Genomic DNA, 23,799 nt, shown 5'->3' on the forward strand with positions numbered 1-23,799 from the left:
GCTCATTTACACCTAGGGACAATTTGGAACAGCCAATTGAACTGACATGCATGTTTTTGAATGTTGGAGAAACCGGACAGCCCGGAGGAAATCGACGGAAGCACGGGGAGAACATGCAAACTCCGCACAGGAAGATTCGATCTCATGACCTCAGAACTGTGCTGCGGACGTGCTAACCACTCAACCGCCGTGCCGCCTACCCAAAGCAGAAATCTTTAGATTTTTATTTTGTTTTATTTTTTTTTTAACAGAGCCACGCCATATACTTTTTATTTCACTGTGTGATGTTTGATGATTTTATCAAATCTATGAAATAACAATAATGCCAAAACCTGTGTCCCATATGAATGTAAAAATAACACTTCCGTATAGTCTCTCTCTTGCAGTTACTTAATAGCATTGAGGCTCATTTATACTGCCATGTTTGACCTAAATAAAAATTTCGAAACAAAGGTGCAAGCAAGGTTATTTTGTAAAAAGGTCACAAAATACTGCATATGAGGATACCAACGTATTTACCTTCAGTGCAGAAGGTTCCGGCCGAGGACAAAGAGTGTGCGTATCAAAATGCGCTACTAGAGCTTTTGGGTAAAACGTTTATTTTGGGTTAAATGTGGCTTTTCATCATTAAGTGTCTCAACAGTGATCATCTGTTATTTAATGAGCGTCCATATAAAGGATTATTTAGGGTTTTACAGCCACAACAGGGTCTGTTGGTTTGACACCTTGACTGTAAACTGTAGTTACAATTGTGTCCTATATATACTGGACTGTACCCCGTGCGTTGCAGTATTCCCTCAGCTCTGCAAGAAACCATTTAGTAAATATTGCACAAATTCTATGTATTCATGAAAAGTACCATATATGGCTTGGGAGCCATAGGTTTTCAACCCTGAGAGGAAACAGGTTTTGACACCTCTGCTTTAAAGTTTTAATTTAGAGAGTATTCACTTGCTGTCAGGACCAGAACGAAAACAGGACCAAATTGCGTAGCGTTTACCGCATGTTTTATTGAAGGAAAGAGGAAGGGCTGCGCCCACAATCCGATGTTCGCTGAACGCGGGAAGCAAGTTGCTCTCGTACTCGGATTGTGATCCGAACACGGAAATGGATCTTTCCTAACGAGCAATGGCGGTGTCAGGGGCGGAAAAACTGGTCGGTAGCCGGGACTGGGAGAGCAAGGCGTGGTCGGGGTCGGAAACGAGTCGTAAGCCAGAACGAGAGAGTAGGCGTAGTTGGGGACAAAAAGAGGTCGTGAGCCGGGACGTGAGAGCAGACGTGGTCAGGATCAAAACAGGTCGTAGCCGGAGACAGACGGGAGCAAAGATGGGACAGGTGGGAGCAATGTTCCCTCTAAGCTCCGCGCGTGCGCAATTGCGCACTGCCCCCACATTCTCAGCGCACAAGAAAATCTAGCTAGCTCACAAAAATGAGGGCTCGAAATTGCTAATTAAAAAGCGAATTGAGTCAAAGTTACAGTGCATGAAGGTAAAAATACACGGGTTCCCCTGACGCTGTGTCATAAATGCAGTATTTTGAAGTTAATATCGAAGTAGAAGGAAGTTGAGTAAAGTTAGTAAAATTTTTCGAGAACCGGCTTCTTCGGCTCGGCTCACTAAAAGAAACTGTCTCTTTCAGGTCCTAAACGGCTCTTCAGGTTGTTTTTGCTTCTTTAATTCCAACATGACCAAATATTATGTAAAACGACTTAAAGGAAGGGGGGAATGGAACAAAAAAGAAAAAAATACCAAAATGAAAAAGTAGTGAAACACTGAGAAAAAAAACAAAAAGGAAGAGAAAAAAAAGAAGGAAATTTTCAGAAAAAAACAGAAAAAAAGAAAAGAAAGAAACAAAGGAAAAAAAGTAAATAGAGAACAAAAAGAAAAAAGTAACAGCTAGGAAAAAATAAACACAATGAGATTTTTTTAAAGGAATTTTTTAAAAAGTAGAAAAAAACAGGGAAAAAGAAGAAAAAGTTTGTGTTGCATTCAAATAATTTCAAATTATATCAAGTCAATCTTGTCACCAACATTGTAATTCCCCTAAAAAAATGAAATTAAATACAGTTGTGTATCGTGCAACCGACTAAATAATCCCCCAAAAATGTTAGTATCATGCGACAATAGATACCAGGAAAAAAAATGGAAATCTTGTGAAAGAATTGTAAAAACAAATGACGTTTGTAGGCCGAACAATCTTCAAAAATACAATATTTAATTCATTCAAAAGTGAAAAATGATTTTGCATTGCTGGAAACTCAGCAAAATGTCAAGTTTTGGACCTGTTTGATAATAATTTAGTTGCCACACTTTGGATTGCTGTTGCTCACTGTTGTTTCAAGCGTTGCTCACCGACTTTGTGTGAACGCTCAGACCCGTAGAAAATTAGAGGGAACATTGGGTGGGAGTCAGGGTCGAAAAAAGGCTTGCCTAGTATACACTGAGGTTCACAGACGGACTGACAATAGGGGACTGACAGGACTGGGTTTAAGTCGGGACAGGGAGCCAATCAGAACCCGCGGCAGTTGGCGCCAAATGAGCGGGCACAGGTGAATCACATCAGTAATTATGACACTTTCACACACACACAATGGCATTTAGTTATTTACTTCCTAATGTAAAGCATATCCGCTTTATTGAGAAATACAAATATCCACAAGCTGCTCTGTATTAAAAGCTTACATTTTTCGAAAGCCTATGAATATCCTTTTACAGTCACTTGCCTCTTTTTACCATTATAAAATATAAACAAAAGAATCCAAAGCACAGTGTAGAATGTAAACAGTAATTAGGCTCATTTCACTTGATGGCGTGTAACTGATCATCAAACATGGAAAAATCAGAAAGCGTCAAAGATCTTGCTGCTACGTCATTTCAAACAGGACCGGCCGAGACAACAACACACTTGAAAACGTACGGTTGTTGAATGTGTGTATTAAATGGTCGGGGACAGAACTTCACTTTAGATGTTCAGATGTCTTCGAGTCATGTAACCCCTTTAAATAGGTTCCTTCACAATCAGTCCTGGTTACATTTTTTCCACATAGTTACCAGGGAAGAGACCTTCTTTTCCTCGAATTCTGCCTGTCCACCATCCCGACGGATCTGTACGATAGAACAACAACAAAAACACAAACTGAATAATTAAGTGTGCTGGAGTTGATTTTTTTCTGAATTACTGTGGACCTGAAACCATGGATGGTGTGCTGCAGGTAAATGTTTATCCAAGTAATAGATTTTTTTTTGAGCACCATTAGCTGGCCCCGGAGGTAAATTCAATTTTGAAATATGGGAGGCCTAGAACTTTCCATTGTTGTTGTCTTGCACGCTGCAAATATAGGTATGGGGCGATGTAGCACTGTTTTGTGGACAGTTTAGGTTATTTCGGCTCATGTGGTTTAAATTGTTGCAATGCGGAAATTACAAAAAGCCATCATGGCAGCACGCTTTGCCTGCTGTCTAGAGATACAGCATTGCCTTTTATAGTGAACAGGGAGTGTGTATTATTGGACCACTAGAATTCGCAGTTTTGTGAGATAAAAACGAGAACTAGAGCTAAAAAGCACAAAGAAAACTCCAAGCAATGGAGACTCAAAGTGGCCAAACAGCACCATTTTCCTATCTATTTTTTTCCTCAGCTTTTTGTGGGATTTGAGGTTTTTAGGTCCTCATAGCAGCAATGATGTAACCTCCCTCTAGGTGAGGCTTATGTTATGTAAAATAAATGCTTCTAGTCCTATACATATTCTTTTTATTGTTTTAATTATGAAGTTTTTTTTTACAAGGACGAAGCTTTAAAGGGGATGAAGAAATACCTTTTTTTTAAAAAAAAGATTAGGCGCAGAACATGTACAATCATGCAGATATGTTTCAAAATTTTCAACGAGTCATTCTTTTTCAGATTGGAATATTTACATGTTTGTTGACTTAATCGTTTTTGTTGTGTGGGCTCCTAGTTATCCTGGCTGCTTACTGCATGTTTTTGGTCAGCCAGCGTCTATTTTTTTCCGCTGATCGGTCCCGGTTCGTCCTCTATGGCAGCCGGCTAGCCTGCCTGGAGGTGTGTGCTGTATTTTCTCGCTGGTTCAGCCCTTGTTAGCTCTGTGTGTGTTATTTTTTCCAGTTTGCCCCATTTTGGCTGCTCGCCATTTGTTGTACATTGCTGCACCCATCTCTAACACAATGCCTAGGCATTCTCCACAAAAACTACCAAAATTTGGCTTGAAACACTAAAAACCTTTTTGACTGGTTAACATGTAACCCAATAGAGTGACTGGCTTGCAAGGGTGCTTGTGTGCTTCACATGACATTTTAGAGCTCAGGAAGTCAATGACTGTTTTTAAAATGCATTATATAAAATTAATCTCCCTTTAAACAGCACACTGACTCTTAAAGGTTAATGGAAATTTCATTGTTAATTAGCAGTCATTGAGATGCCGACAACTATTAATGACTAATTTGTTAATGGCCCACAAATTGGAGACGAGTTAAAATTGTGTGTGTTATTTATCTTATTACTTATTGATCAGGGAGAATGTGTTTTATAGCTATTTAGTGTTAAATTAGAGTGTTTTGTCAGGCTACGGATTAATTGGATTTCAGTCATTGCTTATGGAGAATATTGTATTGACATGCAAGAAATTCTAGATATGAGCTTGATCTAGGAGAGAATTAATCTTGTATGTAGAAGGGACACTGTATTTCTTCAAAACTATCATTCATATTTCTTCACAGGTGGGAAGGGAAGTATTTGTACTAATAGTGTTGGTATGTTGAACCAATGACCACTCAAGATTTGGGTATCGAATCGGTCCAAATAAATGTGCTATCATCACTAATCCTATTGTTGGATATTTATTGTAAACATTGAGAAGATTCATTTTGTAATTGGAAAATAATGAGTCTGACCTATACTGATCTTTTGAGTAGTCATGGATGCTGAGGTACTGAAATACACTTGTTTAGAGTTATACCTTGAAATTCCAGCATCATTTTTCAGAATACTGTACTGGAATCAGATCATGGTAATTTGTGAGTATGTTGATCAAAGCATAGTACTGTATCGGCACAGATACCTGGTATACACCAAGTACTCACCCTTTTCTGAATTTCACAATTTCTGTACATACTCCAAGACACTTTGTACAGCAAAAGTTCATTCCCAGACATAAACAACTTTAACAATCTTAACTGTATCATGTATCGAGTAATCAATTCGTCTGTATCAGTAAGTAGCAGCAGATAATCTCCTTTATCCTTTCAGGAGCGATATCAGTTGACATTTGCATTGTGACAAATCAGTGTTGGCTATATCATAGATTATCTTCTCAATTTAAATGTAAAAAAAGAACTGAAACCTACGACTCAGCACATTTCCGAACAAGCCACGTACCTTCTTTTACAAGCTCAAACACATCGTTGTACTCGAAGCTGATCTCATCGGTGTCCTGGCCATTGTACTGATACAAGGCTCGACAGCGGGGCCCCTGAGGAACGGGCTGAGGTTTAGGAGCGGGAGGGGGCCGCCGACCGACGCTCAGCTTTCTTTGTTTTCTGTATTCATAAAAGAAAGACAAGCGACTATAGTATTGACAAAGAATATTGAAGCATTTTTAAAAAATGTCATTTTTTTCTTACATAAGGTGCACTGGACTATAAGGCGCATGAAATTGAGTCTACACTAATGGCATATAATGGTGCAATGATCGATCATTCGAGATGTCATGATTACTGATTCGGGACACTTGTGACTGCCCCGTTGGCGCCAACAGCCACGGGATCTGATTGGCTGTTGAACTCTTTTTAAACCCCAGTCTTCCAAAAGGAAGCCGTCAGACCGTCTGCGAACCTATGCCCTCAGCTAGGCAAGCTTTGTACTCTCCGACATTATCCTGGCCTGTTTCCTGCATGATACCTGTTGCCGACCTGTTTCTGGACCGTTTCTGCTTTTGATCCTCCGTCCCGCCATCGACAGATTTTGCCCTGTTTCCTGCCTGATAACTGTTGCCGACCTCTTTTCTGGACTCGTTACTGCTTTTGCTCTTCCGTCCCGGCCATCGACCTGTTTTCTCACTTTCAACGACGAACCTCGGTCGACACGGAAGTTCCACTTCCGCGTTCCTGCCATCAGCTACCCGTGACCGACGATCATCGGATAATGGATGCAAGCACTGTTCGCTTTCTCAATAAAAACTGAGTAAAACGAACGCTACTGGGTCCTGTCTCCGTTCCTGGCTTGTGACACGAGACTATACAAATCGGTATTTCTGGCCATGTGAGCAAAAATAGTGTGATTTTGAGACAAGCTTTAATGGCTTTTCGTATGTTATCTGGACCACTGAATGTGTCATTAAGTGTCACAACTCTCACTGCCACGACCTGGATTCAAATTCCACTGAATATCAATCATGGGTCTTTGCTTTGGCAAAATAATGCAAAGGAATAATGGAGGGTCAATTACACCCCTTTATAGTAGATAGCGATAACGCCCCGCTCGATCTTCTACCTGTTTAGTCAATTGAGGGACCACATCTCATTTCGTTGTGATTTTGTTTTATTTCCCTTTTCTACCAATAATAATGGGTCCATAGAAAGTTAGTGAGAAGGGGAAGGAAAATGTAAAACACTGACAACAATGATGGAGTCGAAAAAAGAAACAATAGCAAAGTACGAAAATGATGTACAGGTTTCTGCCGTTAAAGTGCTGCTGGAGGTAAATACAGTAGTATACAGTAAAAAGTTTAAATATTTTATATTTTTAGCTTATTACCATTGTATTCATCTTTATTTACTACACAGTTAAATGATTATCAATGTTCAGCCCTTTAGGGCAGGTGTAGGTAACCTATGGCTCAGGAGCCATACATGGCTCTTTTCATGAGTACATATGGCTCAGAAATAAAGTGTAACCATTGCACACCTCTCTGTGGCGTTCCAAAGTTAAGTGATTCCATCACGATTTTGGTCCATATAAAGCCGAAGTAATTAATGCAGAAGTTCGATAAGAAACCATTCAAACTGATCAATAAAAACGCTGGCAAACGACTTTGATTGGGTGAGCAGTACAGGTGGGCGGATCCTTGCACACAGGGCAAGGCACTTCCTTCTCTCTCGCTCAGTGCAGTCTACACCGTAAGTGAATATGACGATATGCTTATCATTTGCAGTCATTTGTGACATTTTTACAAAAGAACTTTGCATGCACATTGTTTTGAAACCGTTATTAAGGACAAATTTAATGGAAAAAAATTGCCTCAACACTCTGAACTGAAGGTGGAAGTCAAATTGTAAATGGCAAATTTACATTGATTTGGGACACAGGATTTGGCATTATTATCATTTCATACATTTGATGAAATCATCAAAAGATACACAGTGAAATAAAATGTGCTGAAGAATTAGCTTTTGTCTAGAGAGCATGTTTGGCAGTTTTTTCAATTTTGTCTGAAAATATATGATGTGGCTCTCTCAATTTATTTTTTTGCTTTTATGGCTCTTTGGGTGAAAAAGGTTCCTGACCCCTGCTTTAGGGGGACGCTTATATGCAACGCAGGCTTCAAAGCGAACATCCATGGTACATGCTGTCCTTCAGTTTTACTGTTCATTTAGCTTTTTTTTTTTTAAAAAAAAAGGTGAATGCATTCTACTATCTTTGCTTTAAACTGCACAATTCTTCAAGTGGATAAATTTGAGAAGTGCGAATTCTCTCTCGATTTGGGTCACAGCTTGTCGTTAGGATGGGATTTGTGTGTCCTGAAGTCAGACCAGTTGAAAACCAATGCCATATACTGGCCAATTTGTTTTTTTTTTTTAGGTGCGCTTAATAGTCTGGAAAATATGCTACTCATTCATTTGTAATAAGGTTCATATGTTCTGTATAGTTGGTTACTTGAATTATTTTTTAAGACAGGTACCGCGTCCTCTTTCCAACCCTCCTCACCCTGACATGCCCTCGTCGGGCACGTTAAGGAAGTCCATGTTGCCCTGCTTGCTGTAGTTGTTGCTCGGGGTCCTGGGAGCTCTCTGGAAACCCAGTTTGGGCAGCGCAGTTTGTGGAGGTCGGCTCTGTTTATGTGAGGAGGAATACATAATATCCGAACGTTTGGGTCCTCTTGAGAACTGGGTGGCGCCGTTTTGGTGTGCTGTGGCAAAGAAAAATAGATGCATGACTTATCTCAACCGTACCATTAACCACAAGAAAACAAATTATTACAGGAATACCCAAATCTCAAGTATGCATTGACACCAATGATCTTTTTTTGTTTGTTAAAAAAGGTGAATGTATTCTACCATCTCTGCTTCAGACTGCACAATCCTATTCGTCTGCAATGACTTCTATTTTACCTCTTATTAATTGAAATGGACCACTCTTAATTTCCCTTCATCTTAATTTCATTCATATCTCTCTAGACCTTTCTTTATTTGGTCACTCACTTCCGGGTTCAATTTTCCTCCTCAAAACTGCGGTCACTTGTCTAGATTTCCCTCCTATGATGACTCTCCCTCTTAACTATTTAATCATGCTGTCTCCTTTGCCTTGTGCTAGCTTATTGTCTCCCATGTCATGACCCAAGCACTCTTGTCTCAGCTTTTTGTTATTCCTGCGTACCAAAGTCTTTGCGGATACGAGTACTGCCTGACAAACTCTAGGTCTGTCGCCTTTGCCCCTTGGGTCTACTGGAACACTGACCCGTCGTCTAAATTATGGAACACAAATTTAGCCTTAATACCTGACTTTTCATGTACCCAAACCTGGCAGGATAAATGACCACCGTTTGCTGTACTAATCAGTGTTCCTGCACTTTGCTTTTGCACCACTCCAAGTGGGTTTTTGACACCATTCAGGTATTGGTATCAATATCGGTAAGTGACCATTCCTTCCAAATACCGCGTTATTAATCCGAAGTGGGTAGTAACGAGTTCAATTTACTCCATCTCATTTACTTGAGGAAGTTTTGGGACATTTTGTAATCTTTAAATCACAATTTTTGTTACTATTACTTAAGTAGATGTGTGATGAAGAAAGGGTACTCTTACTCTGCTACATTAGAATACATAAAACCCATTACTTAAGTACGCGCATCCCTCCTTTGCTTGCTTTCTTCCGTTTCCCCTGTATGAGAGCAGATCTATGCAGCCCAACCCCCTCCTCTTGTAGAGGGGCAACGTCACTAGCTAGGCAGGTAGCAAAACGACATGTGTGTGATCGGCCATGGAACCATAGGTAAAAAGAAAAAAAAAAGACCGCATAGAAATCAAAGTTAAACTGTTTAAATGTGATATTTTTTACTTTACATTTTCAAAAGGTTTGTTTTTTTATTTTTCCGCAGGGGTTGTGGTCCCCATTAACCGCAAAAATAAAACCTGTTTTCCATTCTGAACATAACAACCAACCACAAACCAAAGTTACAAATAAAAACACAAAGAAAATAAGTATGGTATTACCTTTGCTTGGTCTGTAATTTTGTCCCCCACCATAAGACTGTTGGGCACCTTTCCTCATTGGTTCTGATGAAAGATATTCCTAAGTTTTGATTTTAATTGAACTGTATAATTTTGACATTTTTTACTTACTGGAGGACTTATCTAGTCCATTCCCTATTGTGATGGTGAGGGTCTTTCCTGCACTTTTAAGCTGGGCCTGGTCCCCAATTCCATTCTGGAACATCACCACCCTGGAGCCGCCTCCACTCCATCCTTCTTTCTTTACCCTGAATTCAAGTCTATTTGGGAAGCGAGGATTTCACATTTCAAATTTCTGGACATGAACCTAAATCTTATAGCGTTTTTTTACTTAACCTGTCGGTGAAGGATATCAAGAGCTTACTCCTGGTGGCTTCCTCGAAGCGTTTGGACAGCAGGCTGAGGAACTCAGTCTTAAAATTAGACTCTAACAGATTGTCATACTGCGTCTCGTGCAAAACAAAAAAGTCGTCCTGTCTCGTGCTGAAAGCAAACATACGATCGTAAAAACATTGAATATTTTCATTTGCCATTACAGACGCTCCCCTACTTACGAACATTCGAGTTACGAAAAACAGTAGATACAAACATTTTTTTTCGGGGTATCGGAAAATACCTGGACATTGCCGTAAGTTAGATTTTGTTTTGTGTGAACTTTTTTCCGAGTACATGACAGTACTGTAGTGCGTTTTTCCACCTCTACCGGCGTGTGGTGGTGCTGTGTGAGGTCACCCAGCATTCACACCGAAGAAGAAATCTGTTTCCTCTTCCTAGTTCGTGTGTAAACATATTGTACTGTATCTCCAGCGCGCTAAGAACATTTTTATTGTTTAATATCTTGTGCATCCATTCAATATGGTTGGTGTAAAGTGTAAAGAACAGACAAGCCGTTTCTTTTGAAATGAAAGTGGAATAAGAAAGATTGATGCGGTTGAGAAAATGGTTGGATCGCTTTATTTCGACCACTTTCTACCACGGAGGAGGAAGTCACTTAACTATTTAAGCTCATCTTCCAAAAGTAAGTAAACTTAACTTCATTTATCTTTATTGAGCATATTACTTAATTATATGTTTATGTTTCAGTACAAAACAATAAAGGTTACTTATACAAACCCTAAACATACAAAATATAGCACTGAAGCAACTTATGAATAAATTCAACTTACGAACGATCGAACGATTTCATTCGTAAGTAGGGCAGCGTCTGTACAGAATATGAAATGTTTAGATACTTTGCCTAAAATGAGCAGAATATTTTCTCATCAAGTACGTTTTTTTTTCTTGCGTTGTTCATAATAATGTACACTCTTGGAATGAATAAAATGGACCAGCTACCGATCTGATCCATTTTATACATTCCTCGGTAGCCTAGATGGTAGGGCGCCCGCTCCGAGACTGGCAGGTCGCTGGTTCAAGCCTCGTCCGTGTCATACCTAAGACTTACAACATTGGTACTCATTGCCTTCCTGCTTGGCGCTCGGCATTAAGGGTTGGAATTGGGGGGGTTGGTCACCTAATGACTCCCAACACAGCAGTTGGGTCTAAAATGGCGGCGCCCTGTTTGGCTGCGGCTGCATCGGCTCGCTACAGTTTAACTGTACGGGTGTATCGACATTTCGTTCATTGTGCATGGTTACAAAGAATGACAATAAAAGTAAATTCTATTCTATTCTATTCTATTCTATTCTATTCTATTCTAAATGGCATCAAATGGTCCATAGCAAAGTTCAGTGCTTGCTGTGTATAGAACTTATACTCAAATAATTATAGAGCTTTTGATCCAAACAGGCTCACGGAAACCTTTAGAGAACTTTGAGGAAAGCAACTAAATGGATTTAATTACTTTGCATTGATGAGGTCTTTACCTGAGCGAGATCCCATTTAAGCTCCCAAACTCCAGCTTTCGCTTCAGTATTTCCTTTATTTGCCCTTTCTCCGGACCTTTTTTCACTTTCTCCCGACCAATCAGGTAAATTCCCTTTGGTGTCAAGATCAAATCCCTCTTGATGGGCTAGGATGCAAGAAGAAAATGATCAGTTAGAAAGAAAAAACTGGAAAGTTTGGGATAAATCATTTTTTCCAGGGCACTTTATTTTTAGAAAACGCTAAAAATTGAATTTCGGTTCGCATCTAATTTTCTTATGTTTAAATTGTCAATACAGGCTATGATGTATCCTTGATTGAAGTTATACATTTCTCTCATTTTTATTTACTTATTTTACGTAACTTTCAAAGATTTTATTTTGTTTCTTTAAAAAAGCATTATCTTTTCAAGCAGCTGGTATATCGTTTTGCACATTTTAAGATTTTTTTTAAAATTTAGGTATAACATAGCAAAAGCAAGATAATTACCTTTTTATTTATTTTTATTTATTGTTTAATTGTTGATTTATTATAGGAGAGCATTAAAAATAAAGACACTTGTTGAGGTTTTTGAGTTTTTCCTTGCCCACATGTAGGTTTTAATTTAGGGGATGGTGTCATAATAGTCTGTAGTTTGCAAGAGTCTGTGGTCTGTTAAGCCCTTTGAGACTCCTTGTGATAAAGGGCTATACAAACAAATATGACTTGACTTATATTGTGTATGTAGTCATGGTTTTATAACTTTTCATATCTAAATGTAGTTATTGACCATTGGTTATATGTATCCATGTATCTAGTCGTTAGAGAGTCTCTACATTGTTGCAAGTGGTGTTCTGATTTAGTGTTGAAGGGTTTAGCTTGCAGGATTCAACCTGTAAAATGACTGTTGTAAACCTGGCATTTGGAGAAATTTCTTCTGACCTATTATTCGTTTTAATCATAGCTTGCATTGGTCTGCCCCTCAGGTATATAAATGATTTGAAAACGCATTTGTGAAACCATATAGCCTTGTTCTGTACTCACGAGCACAGAATATTACTTTTTTTTGTTTTTATTTTTTATTTAGACCAGCTCGGTGGCCTTGGGGGTATGGCGCCCGCCTCGAGACTGGGAGGTTGTGGTTCAAGCCTCGGCCGAGTCATACCTCCCTGCTTGGCGTTCAGCATTAGGAGTTGGAATTGGGGTGTTTGGTCACCTAATGACTCCCAACACCTCAGTTGGGTTGAGCGAGGGGGCTGGGAATCCCCTCCTCTGAATCAATCTCCCAAAAAGAGTCAGAAATGACTCTAGCCACCTACCACTAGGGGGATATGGCTGTGGTATATATATATATATATATATATATATATATATATATATATATATATATATATATATATATATATATATATATATATATATATATATATATATATATATATATTATTATTATTATTATTTTTTTTTTTTTTTTTTTTTGCTTCACTCTAGCATTTGTTAGAGGCGTCATGTCTTGCAACCGGGATATTGAAAAATACGTGGAATAAAAGTCTCTCATCCTTCAAATGCTAACCCCGACGTGATTTTTAGCTTGCAACCTTCTGATCAAGTCCTGAAATCTGTATTTGTTTAATTATTATTTTTTAATGTTTTTTTTTAAACTAGAATCTTTTTTTAGTCCAGTTAAAAAAATTATACTGCACATTTATCTGCCATGGAAAATATTTTTCACAAAATTATATGAATTTTTCCAGCAAAAAGACTGAAAATAATCCAATAAATTGAATAACTTCCTGCAGAACCTTAGACGTGGTCTACAACACAGTCCTGACAAACACCTGTAAAAGGAGACTTGTGTTTCTAAATATTCTGATTCACTACCCGCTCCAAGATTCACCTTGAACCTTCGATCAAATTTGTTGACCGAATCAGCAAAGTCAACACGCTCCCTCTTGGCCAAAAACTGTCTGAGCTCAGGCCTCTGTTCGAGACCGAGGTAGTCTCCCACAAAGTTTCGGTTGATGCTATTTTTTCTCCGCTCCTTTGAGTTGTACAGGATGTCCGAAGCTATTATAACAGGATAGAATTCAGAAATAAGATATAAGATAAACAGTCTTCTTGGAATGTTTCAGGGGTGGACACATACCCTCTTCCCTCATCTGCTCATACTTTTTTCTGGCAATGTATCTTCTGTAGGCCTTCTGAATAGTCCTTGCAAATGTGTCAAATTTTCTCTCCCTCATCTCCTCAAGAAGAAACAACTATGGGAAGCAAATGTTTCAAATTAGGCTGCCATGCTTATGAACATAAGTTAAGAGTATTTTTCCTTACCGATTCTGGATTTTTAACAAAGACCTTGGTGCGGCCCATCTGGTATTGGTCATTGTCCATGTTAACGGAGCGAAGGAGGTGAAGGACCCCCTGCTGCTCGGCACCCCTCCAGCGTGGCCACGTCTCGGCAGTCAGGATGGCGTACCTGCACACAAACACATTCGGTATTGCATGCAGTTTACAGTATTTTGGTATGCAGACGATCAAAATGATGAATTACTAACTATATTGAAATTACAAAGGTTACATTTATAAATCATAAGCTGACTCTCTGCTATTTAAGTCTTACAGTACCACCAAGAGCTGAAACCTGTCACCAAATGTTAAAATTTTGGAGCAGTCATATCAGAAGAGGGGTCAGTATCGTAATCAAGGGCAAAATAGCGCAAACCAAAGAGCACTAGGTAGACTTAAACCCATTTGGAGGGACACGAACATAGTAAATTCAAAGATAAAACTCATGCAAGCACTGATTACTTCCATCTTTCTGAACGCTCGCGAGACATGGACTCTCACAGCAAAATCCAGGCCATGGAGATGTGATGCTTCAAGAAACTTCTAGGTATCAGCTACTTAGCCCATGTGACAGACAAAATGCCATCAGAGGGCAGATTGAACCCTACAGAGAACTGTCTTCCACTGTGCGCAGACGAAAAATGCAGTGGTAAGGTCATGTCACAAGATCATCAGAACTGGGCAAGATTATTCTCCAGGGCACAGTCCAAGAGGGCAGGAGATGGGGAAGACAGAAAAAGAACTGGGTCGACATAATAAAGGAGTGGACTTGTGCCATCTTTGCCACGACCCAAAAAGAAGCCAGGAACTGTCAGCAGTGGAGAAAGCTGTCAGAGTTGCCTCCTTAGCAGTGCCCCAACAGCCCAGGCATTTAAGGGATCCTTGAACCGTGAACTGTGACAGCCAAGAAAAGGAAAATCACGTGTAGTCAAACAAACAGCACATCATAACGCAGTGTGTTTTTTTTTTAAATTACTCAATCACTTATGGATTCTATTTTCCTCCTCACAGCTTTCTTAACTTGTATTGACTTCCCTGCAGATTTCCTACCACTACTCTTCCTATTTCCCTTTTCAATAATCTGTCCCCTTGGTTCCTTGCTAGTTTGTTGTCTTTCTCGTCACATTCCAAGCACCCATGTCACAGCGCTCTTGTTTATTTTGTGTACCAATCCACTGCCTGATCTCCTGGATAACAAACACCGCCTGAAGAACTCTTTGGACTTGTGTTCTGGATACCATGCTGCCTTTCCACATTCTGAACCCTGCCCTAATAAAAGACAACCGTTTTGTTATATGAATCTATGCTTCCGCATTTTGCATCTACACCATCCAGAGGGAGTTCGTGACACAAATTCTTTAAAGTAATATGTTTTACGCACCCCTTACTGCAAACTAAGATCGGGCCTAAAAAATCCAGCCCGGCCCAACTGGCCCATGGATATAAAAGCCCGAACTAGCCCGAGTCCGACCGATTAACTTACCTTCAGGGCACGGGCCCTAAGTAAACCCGAAGCTGCACTTTGGCGCCGTTCGTACATCTTCGCCGAAATGTGCGCTTTGGAGCTGAACAACCCAGCTCTTAAGTGTGTTACTCAAGTAAAAGTACTGTTACTCCAGAATAATATTACTCAAGTTGACATTTTATAACCGAACCTGGCCCAAAGTTCGGGCTGGGTTTTGGCCGGGTTGAGGCCAGGGCCGAAGATCTTACTTTACTGTCATAAAAATCTCTACCTTACTGTCATGAAAAGCATTCTTATTGCCACACTAAAATGCAAAAAAATAAATAAAAATGATACTAAAAAAGACGTCGCTAGTTTGTTTTAGCATAGAACAAATGCTAGTTTGCAGTGTGCTAAAGTACCAGGTTGCACGACACGCACACAAAAAGGCCGCTCTTTAACACATATCAGCTGAAAACTAAGTAAGCGTTAGTCAACTTCAAAGATTTACGAATGATAATATGTTTTTTGGGCAACCAATAGTCTAAAAATTGCTTCTTTTTTTTTCAAAAATGACCAATCATGGTTCTGCTCCGGTCATCAGATGAACCATGCTTGGTTGTCAGCTGAGTGTTTATCAAAGAAATTGTCATCAACTCGTGGTGCCAACACTCAAAATGACCACCCATCAGGACAAATTTTCGCTATCCATCCATCCATTATCTGCACCCCTTATCCTCAGTAGGGTCGCGGGGGTGCTGGAGCCCATCGCAGCTATCTTCAGGTAGTGGGCAGGGGACACCCTCAACCGGTTGCCAGTCACAGGGCACACAGAGACAGACAACTCACTCGCTCATTCACACCAAGGAACAATTTTAGACCAGCCAATCAACCGGACATGCATGTTTTTGGAATGTGGGAGGAAAACGTAGTAAACCCACGCAAGCACAGCGAGAACATGCAAACTCCACACAAGAAGATCTGATCTCATGATCCCAGTACTATGCCGCACACGCGCTAACCCCTGCGCTGCCCTCATTTTTGCTACTTAAAATAAATTCCACAAACACAAAAATAATCAAAATGTTTTTTAGACTATTGGTTGCCCATAAAACTACCTTGGTGAAGATCTTTTAAGCTAAAAGTGGGGTGTGTCATTTGAAGACTTAAGCCTGCAATCATGACTTTAAGCCAGAGATGGCAGCAGAGTAAAAAATGTTTTGAGTTTATTTCTTAGACAAGCTCTAATAAACTCTTCTTTATTCATATTTTTGGGGGTTTGTTCCGCCCTGATAAAAGTTAATAACAGCAGAGAGGAGCAATGGAAACAAATGCACAGGGGCTTGTTTAAGTTGAGAGGCTTTTACATACCTTTGTAGGAATTTTGTGAAGACCCGTCGGTATGCGAAGCCGGCCCTTCGTACGCGGATGTTTTCTCGTAGCCCGAGATATTCCACCTGATGTTTGACTCTGTAAATGCACATCGAAGGCATCACTGAAGGGTTAGATGTATGTGTGTGAGCAGTTTATAACACTAACCTGCCCTCCTCCCAGTCTTTGGGCCTTTTTGTCTCATTGGGTTTTATACAGCGAATGTAATGAGGAGTGCACTTCATCAGTGTGTTCACCAGGTCATTGGCTTGTTTCTGTGCATAGAGTTAACATAATACAGGGTGTTCCAAAAGTCTTTTTGAAGTTCCCATATCTCCTTAACTATGGATGATAGTGAGATAAAGGTCGTACCATTTTAAAGCAAATTATAGTATGTTTTTTGTAAGGCTATTGATTTTTTTGAACTTCTTTTCAGACATATCAATGGCGTTCACTCAACCAGAAAAGATGTTGTGGTATATGAATTTGCAAAAACTCGTGGACTGTTGTTCAATGTGCATTTTGCAGCACAATTTGGAAAAGGACCACCAGAGAGGAAGTCAATACTGGAATAGCATGGTAAAGTCATATGAGATTAGTGCTTGTGCCCACTGTAAAGAACAGGACGCCACTCAACTTCAAAATATGTGATTGAACAAGTTTAAAACTGCTTTCCAGCAGAGTCCCCGGAAATCGATCAGAAGAGCCAGTAGGGAACTTCAGAGTCCTACAACAACTAAAGACGACTGCACCGGAGGCCTTACAGTCCAACAGTTGAAGGACAATGATAAACCAGCTCCTAGTGACGTTTGCATTGTAATACAACAGAAGATGAAAGATCACAGATTTGACAACTGGCATGTTTTTAGCGATGAGGCGACTTTCCGCGCAAATGTCAAAGTTAACAAGCATAACACTTGCATATTGGGTATTAAGAACCCAGATGAACTTCTTGAGCATCAGCAAGATTCCCTAAAGGTGACCACATTTTGTGCCACGTCGAAGAAAACTGTCTACGGACCATTCTTCTTTGAAAGAGCAACAGTGAATGGTGAGACTTACCTGAGCATGCTGGAAAACTGGTTAATGGATAAATTGAACGAGAAAGAGTCTAGTGACTTAATTTTTCTAAGAGGATGAGGCGCCATCTTACTGGAGACAGAAGGTTAGACAGTTTCTCTACACATCACTGCCAGACAGAAGTATTTAACAATCTGGGCAGAATGATCACAATCTGCTGTCCTGGCCACCCAGATCTCACACAATGCGATTTTTTTTTGGTGGGGATTTGTGAAATGATTGATTTGTGTGCCCCCATCTTAAGAGGCGTGGAAAAATTGAAGGCATGGATTACAGAAGCTGTTACAATCATTGACCATGCAATACTAAGACACGTTTGGCAAGAATCAGACTATTGACTTGATGTGCGTTGTGTGACCATGTTTGAGCTTAACAAGCTTTCTGAATTAGATGTTTTGTATATCCATAATAGTTTCTCAGATATTTAATGTCAAAATGTATCCAAGACTTTTGGAACACCGTGTAAATATCATGACAAATAGAATTGTTTCCCGTCTTGGAAATTGGATGCATACCCACCTTGATTTTGGATCCTGCTGTAGTTGGCCTACTTTTTTTGTCCGTGTTGAGGTTTTCAGGAAACAAATAACGGATGAAGTCACTGTTGAACACGGGAAAAGTGTTCAGTACATTTTTAAGACCAAGCTGTGTTTGTGATTGAAAATTGGTCAAGGAGACTCACTGGTGACTGCTTTGCATGAGCTCAATGAGGTCAGGAAAAAGCACGTCACGGTTTCTCTCACAGAAGCCGTTGATATCATAAGACACCTGAGGTAACAAGTGATACAGTGATTACAAATCAATTGCCAATATCTATGTTTTCTCCCTTTTTTTCCTGAAAATGTTCTTTCAGCCCTAAGCAGTACTCGACTGAGGACCTTAGACATGAAAACGTTTTACCCCAGCCCGGGGTTGGTAATGCCCTTATTGAACAACCACTGGATTAACTTATTGATTAATTGGCAGCCCAGGAAAAGCAGACATTGGAAGTTAATCAAGATGATTGTGATAAGACACTTAAGATACGCTTTTTTTTAATCACAATTTTTTTGTAACAGAAACTCGATTGTATCAGTGACATGCGGTCAGGGGAGGCAAGTGAGGCTGTGCCTCACCTGTCATTATTGAGATGCAAAATTAGAACTATTATAAATGATTTTATTTATTCCACGTTAAAGTTCTCAATCATTTTCCATGATTTTAGAATTTCCCTTTTCAAAATTGCTGAATTTTCACCTTATGGAAGGAATATCATTAACACAATTAGTATGTAGTGTATCACGGTGCTGAGTGTCTACAGAGTGAAGCACGCAATTCTCATGCTTCATAGCAGAGGGCGACAGTGAGACCAAGGAAGATAAAGTAAGACAATAATAATTTTTTCATGCCACAGGTTATATATTGCTTTCTTGTACTGCCAATTAAAGAACAAATGATATCGATGTTCATTTATTTGTAAATATGACTGTCCCTCACCAGACGAGAGCCTCATCACGTCACTGAATCTTACATATTACTGAGAAAGAAGTAATGCCGTAGGAGCCCCATTTTTAATTTTGACAAATGTTCTTCTTTCTCTTCTTCTTCGGGTTTAACGGTGGATGGCATCCATCACTTTGATGCATTACTGCCCCCTGTCAATACTCTTTAAAAACTATATGAGTACTTAATAAAGGTTTATGGCCGTGGGGTTTAAGTCATTTTAGTTCAAGGGTTACATTTATTGAAATTATACTCCACTGTGGCTGAATAGCCCAATTCGGAAAATAAAACAAAACAACTGAGAGCAGGCGATTTAGGAAATTGAGGGGGAAAAGTAGTCCCATTTTTCAGATCTTAACTTTTTTTCTATTTTACAAAATATAATTCTTAAACTTATACACATGTTTCACTTTTTTTAAAATTTTATTTTACCATGCAGAATTCTTGATTTAAAGATGGGGTGCATAGTTAGGGGTGTCCTTAAAACGTTTCTTTTATCAAGCATATGTTCGCAATGCTCAAATGAGTTCAAAGAGCTATTATGCTTTTTTTCCATTGTGCCTATCTGCTGTTGTTTTATTTCTATCAGGCCTGTTCGAGGAGGAACAAACCCCCAAAAGGATGAAAGAGAAGAGTTTGTGAGAGCACATCAGCTGCGATCTCCTGGCCTAAAGTCATGATTGCAGGCTTGATGGATTGCAAGCTTTCAAATGACACACCCGACCTTTGGATAAAAAAGTAAGAAAAATAACAATTAAGATCTAAATCCGGTATTTTATTCCCATTTTCCCTGAAAAATGATTCATGAAATCACAGTGCAATATAATTAGCAATATTCAAAATCAACAAAATAACCTGCATTCTGCAAAACCATGTCAATTATTCGACAGAGGGTTTCTAAACTTTTTTCAACATGAGAGCTACTTTTTGTTATTAAATAGGGCAAAGGGCAACCAGTTTGATATGTATTCATAAAATAATCACTTCTCATCTTATTACTGCACTGTAACTGAGTTACCAGGTTGTAATTATTGAAAGTAAGGTTAAATAGACCTTAGTCAGCCACTAAAAAAGTCATTTTACCAGAAAACCACAATGACCAAGCACTGGTGAGCTGTTTCGGGAACCACATTGGAGAGACCTGCAATAGACTCTTTTTTTTAATAATTATTTTTTACATTCACCAAAAATATCAAAAATAAAAACTTTCTGAAGCACATGTCTAATTATATTTTTTCTGTACAAATAGATAAGTTGTAAATTAATCTATTTGTAAATCTGACTGTGCCTCATTAGCAGTGGTGGGAATAATGCTGTTATAAATAACCCTGTTACGTAATGACATTATTTTTTCAGTAAGTAATTATTTTTTTTTTTGCCGTTACAAAGCCGAAGGTCACTGAAAGTCAAAAGCGATGCGTTTGAATAAATTGAGTAAAGTAAACCATAACATACGACTGTAAACACGAGAGGATGCACACACACTCAGAGACACACTGCATATGTTCGGTGACAATGTGGCATTATGGGTGATGTAGTTGTTATTAAGCACATAACATCACATAGACAGAGAAATTGGATAGTAACTTTATATTGTTTTACTGTTGAATTTTGTTGTAAACAAAATATTTATAGCGCAGTTCCCCTTTTTTGACCAGTGTTTCAGGTTACGAGAGTTTGATTTAACTATTTTACACTGCAGTGTTTAATGCATTTTATATTGTTAACTGTTAACTATTGTTGTGAGAAAAATACTTGAAGCATAGTAGCATATGTCTTCTTGAGCAGTGGTTTGACTAGAGAGTAAGATGTATTCTATAGAGTCAAACTCACTTTATATTGTTTTACAGTTGACTTATGTTTTGAACAAAATACTGGAAGTAGAGTAGCATATGTCTACTTGACCAGTGGTCTCAGGTTGTGAGAATTAGATTGAATTTAGTAAAGTCATTTTATATTGTTTACTGATGATTGTTATTTTATTATATTGTTTACTGTTTATTCTTGTTGGGCTTCATTTGTAGGATAAATCTGTTTTCTTGTCAGGGGACCGGACCGGGAGGCAGGACGCAGGAAGGGTGAACTCATTCGCGTTAACGATCAGTTAATTTTATTAAGGAAATAAAAGTCGTCCAACACTCAGGGACAAAAATAAAAACAGGCTTACACGCAAACAGGAACTCAGACTAGGAATACTCACAAAACACGCTTTTACTCAGAACGGGCAAGTACAGGTTTCCTCAAGTCAAACAGAACAGAATAATGCAAAGTAATGCAATGAACCCGCAACCGGCAATCCCTAAAACCAGCCCTTAAGAAGCACACACGCAAATTAGAAAATCTGCTACAGCCGGGGCCAAGGGGGCGGGGCCAGCCGGTCGCCATGGCGACCATGCTGGACATGACATTTCTGCAAGGTGCCATAAATATTACAAGGTTCTATTAAACAACCTGTCTGTTCTTCTCTATTCAACTGACTCAAATACTCATCTCATCTCATTAGCTACACCGCTTATCCTCAGTAGGGTTGCGGGGGTGCTGGAGCCCATCCCAGCAATCATCGGGCAGTGGGCAGGGGACACCCTGAACTGGTTGCCAGCCAATCGCAGGGCACACGGGGACAGACCACTCATTTGCTCATTCACACCTAGGGACAATTTGGACCAGCCAATCCACCTGAAATGCATGTCTTTGGAATGTGGGAGGAAACCGAAGTGCCCGGAGAAAACCCAGGCAAGCACGGGGAGAACATGCAAACTCTGCACAGGAAGTCTGGAGCTGGATTTGAACCCACGCAGGAGGTTCCCAAGACATCAACTGTGCCGCACATGCGCTAACCACTGCGCCGCCGTGCTGCCTGACTCAAATACTGCTTAGTAAATTTCAAATTCTTAGACATGCAACAACTTATTTTTAAAGTAACGGAAATAGTTACTTTCCCTGGTCAGTAGTTACTTAGAGTAGAAGGTAATTCAGTTACTAACCGTACTTTTTGGAAGAAGTAATGAGTAACTTTAACTAATTACTTTTTTAAAAGTAACATGCAGAACACTGCTCCCTAGACACGAACCAACTGCAACTTCAAGTCACTTAATTGTAGTGCAGAAATATCCCAAATTTCTGGTGTGTTTTTTGTTCAAATAAAATATATTCTGCTTCTGAGAAGGAATTACCGGTAAGATGATGGGTATTGCCGCTACAGGGGATTCCGTCTGTCTAATAGCTTCCTGTCACAGTAAGTACCTTTCCAGCGTAGTGATGTATAACAAAGCCCGAGTTCCAGCTGTTGAAGTGCTCGTGCGTTCCCACGGCAGCCTGCAGTTTTTGCAGGAGCGTACCATCTGCCCCTTCTCCTTTGGCATGCATGGTGGCGCAAACATCATCCAAAACGCTCATCACGCCTGGAGGGTTCTAAAGGGCCGGCAATAAACTTGTTTCAGGTATATATAACTGTATTACCTATATATATTATCTTACCAGTTTATTTTCAATAAGATCGCAAACAATCTTGTTGTTGAAGTATTGAATCGGAGTCCACTTGATGCCCTCCTGAACATACTCCTCCTGTGGGGTTTTAGAAGGATATGATGAAGTCTACCAGCCCAAAAAATTGTACAAATGCTAACACAACTGCTTCTGTAAAGGGACACTGTGCAATATTTAACCACTAGATGTTACTGTAGTGTGTAGTGCAACCGAAAACGAGTTCTACAAAGCACAAGAAAGATACAAACTATAAAGACTAAAAGTGACCAAACCGCACCATTTTTCTTCTCATTTCTTTTGCCTTTCACAAGGTTTTTGTTTTTTTTGGGATCCTGTAGCAGCAAAATGGCAGACAATCATGTCAGTTCCCTCTAGGTGGGACCTTTATTATATACATTTTATACACATGTCTTAACATACGAATGTATTTAAAAAAAAATACACCTTAATATGATAGTTCATTTGCAGCACGGCGGCGCAGTGGTTAGCGTGTGTGCGGCACAGTTCTGAGGTTATGAGATCGGACCTCCTGTGTGGAGTTTGCATGTTCTCCCCGTGCTTGCATGGGTTTCCTCCGGGCACTCCGGTTTCCTCCCACATTCCAAAAACATGCATGTCAGGTTCATTTGCCGGTCCAAATTGTCCCTAGGTGGGAATGAGCGAGTGAGTTGTCTTTCCCTGTGTGCCCTGCGACCGGCTGTCAACCAGTTCAGGGTGTCCCCTGCCCACTGCCGGAAGATAGCTGGAATGGGCTCCAGCACCCCCTGCGACCCTACTGAGGATAAGCGGTGCAGATAATGGATGGATGGATGAATGGATGGATGATAGTTCATGTATTTTTGCTTATCATTTAAATAGACAGTCATGTCAATCATCCTGAATAATTTAATCTGGCCCACCATAAATTCTGGAGTATGTAAAAAAAAACGACGGAGGCAGCGCCAAGAACAAGGATGCCTCTCGTCTCAATAAACTGGTGAGGAAAGCGAGCTCAGTTGTGGGCACAGAGCTGGACAGCCTGACAACTGTAGCTGAGAGCCAGGCACTGAAAAAGCTGTGGTCAATCATGGACAATTCATCACATCCTCTACACAGCATCATCTCCAAACGGAAGAGCAGCTTCAGCAACAGACCGCTGTCACAGTCCTTTTCCACAGACAGACTGAGGAGATAATTTCTTCCTCATGCTATGAGGCTCTTTAACTCCACCCGGGGGAGTAAAAGCCCACATTAAACCACACCCCCACATTGCATATTACCCTATTTTTATTACAGTGTGTATTTTAT

At 39.8% G+C, this 23,799-nt stretch overlaps 1 protein-coding gene across 1 annotated transcript in view; it reads right to left on the minus strand.

Annotated features, from left to right (window-relative positions):
- Window positions 1-2,289: 2,289 nt before the first annotated feature.
- Window positions 2,290-23,799, minus strand: part of myo1f (myosin IF) — a 44,597-nt gene continuing 23,087 nt past the window's right edge. Inside the window, exons 13-28 of the mRNA XM_088348869.1 lie at window positions 22,504-22,590; window positions 22,270-22,437; window positions 18,227-18,312; window positions 18,064-18,145; window positions 16,633-16,739; window positions 16,465-16,563; window positions 13,635-13,779; window positions 13,450-13,564; window positions 13,201-13,370; window positions 11,327-11,472; window positions 9,798-9,944; window positions 9,573-9,721; window positions 9,444-9,506; window positions 7,939-8,140; window positions 5,392-5,552; window positions 2,290-3,104 (exon numbers count right to left, since the gene is read on the minus strand). Coding sequence (XP_088204995.1) covers window positions 3,028-3,104; window positions 5,392-5,552; window positions 7,939-8,140; window positions 9,444-9,506; window positions 9,573-9,721; window positions 9,798-9,944; window positions 11,327-11,472; window positions 13,201-13,370; window positions 13,450-13,564; window positions 13,635-13,779; window positions 16,465-16,563; window positions 16,633-16,739; window positions 18,064-18,145; window positions 18,227-18,312; window positions 22,270-22,437; window positions 22,504-22,590 — 2,004 coding nt within the window. The 3' untranslated portion in view covers window positions 2,290-3,027. The remainder of the gene's footprint in view (window positions 3,105-5,391; window positions 5,553-7,938; window positions 8,141-9,443; window positions 9,507-9,572; window positions 9,722-9,797; window positions 9,945-11,326; window positions 11,473-13,200; window positions 13,371-13,449; window positions 13,565-13,634; window positions 13,780-16,464; window positions 16,564-16,632; window positions 16,740-18,063; window positions 18,146-18,226; window positions 18,313-22,269; window positions 22,438-22,503; window positions 22,591-23,799) is intronic.

The sequence above is a fragment of the Urocampus carinirostris genome, chromosome 12 (genome assembly GCF_059441175.1).
Source record: "Urocampus carinirostris isolate Australia breed hairy pipefish chromosome 12, RoL_Ucar_1.0, whole genome shotgun sequence".
Classification (NCBI taxonomy): Eukaryota; Metazoa; Chordata; class Actinopteri; order Syngnathiformes; family Syngnathidae; genus Urocampus; species Urocampus carinirostris.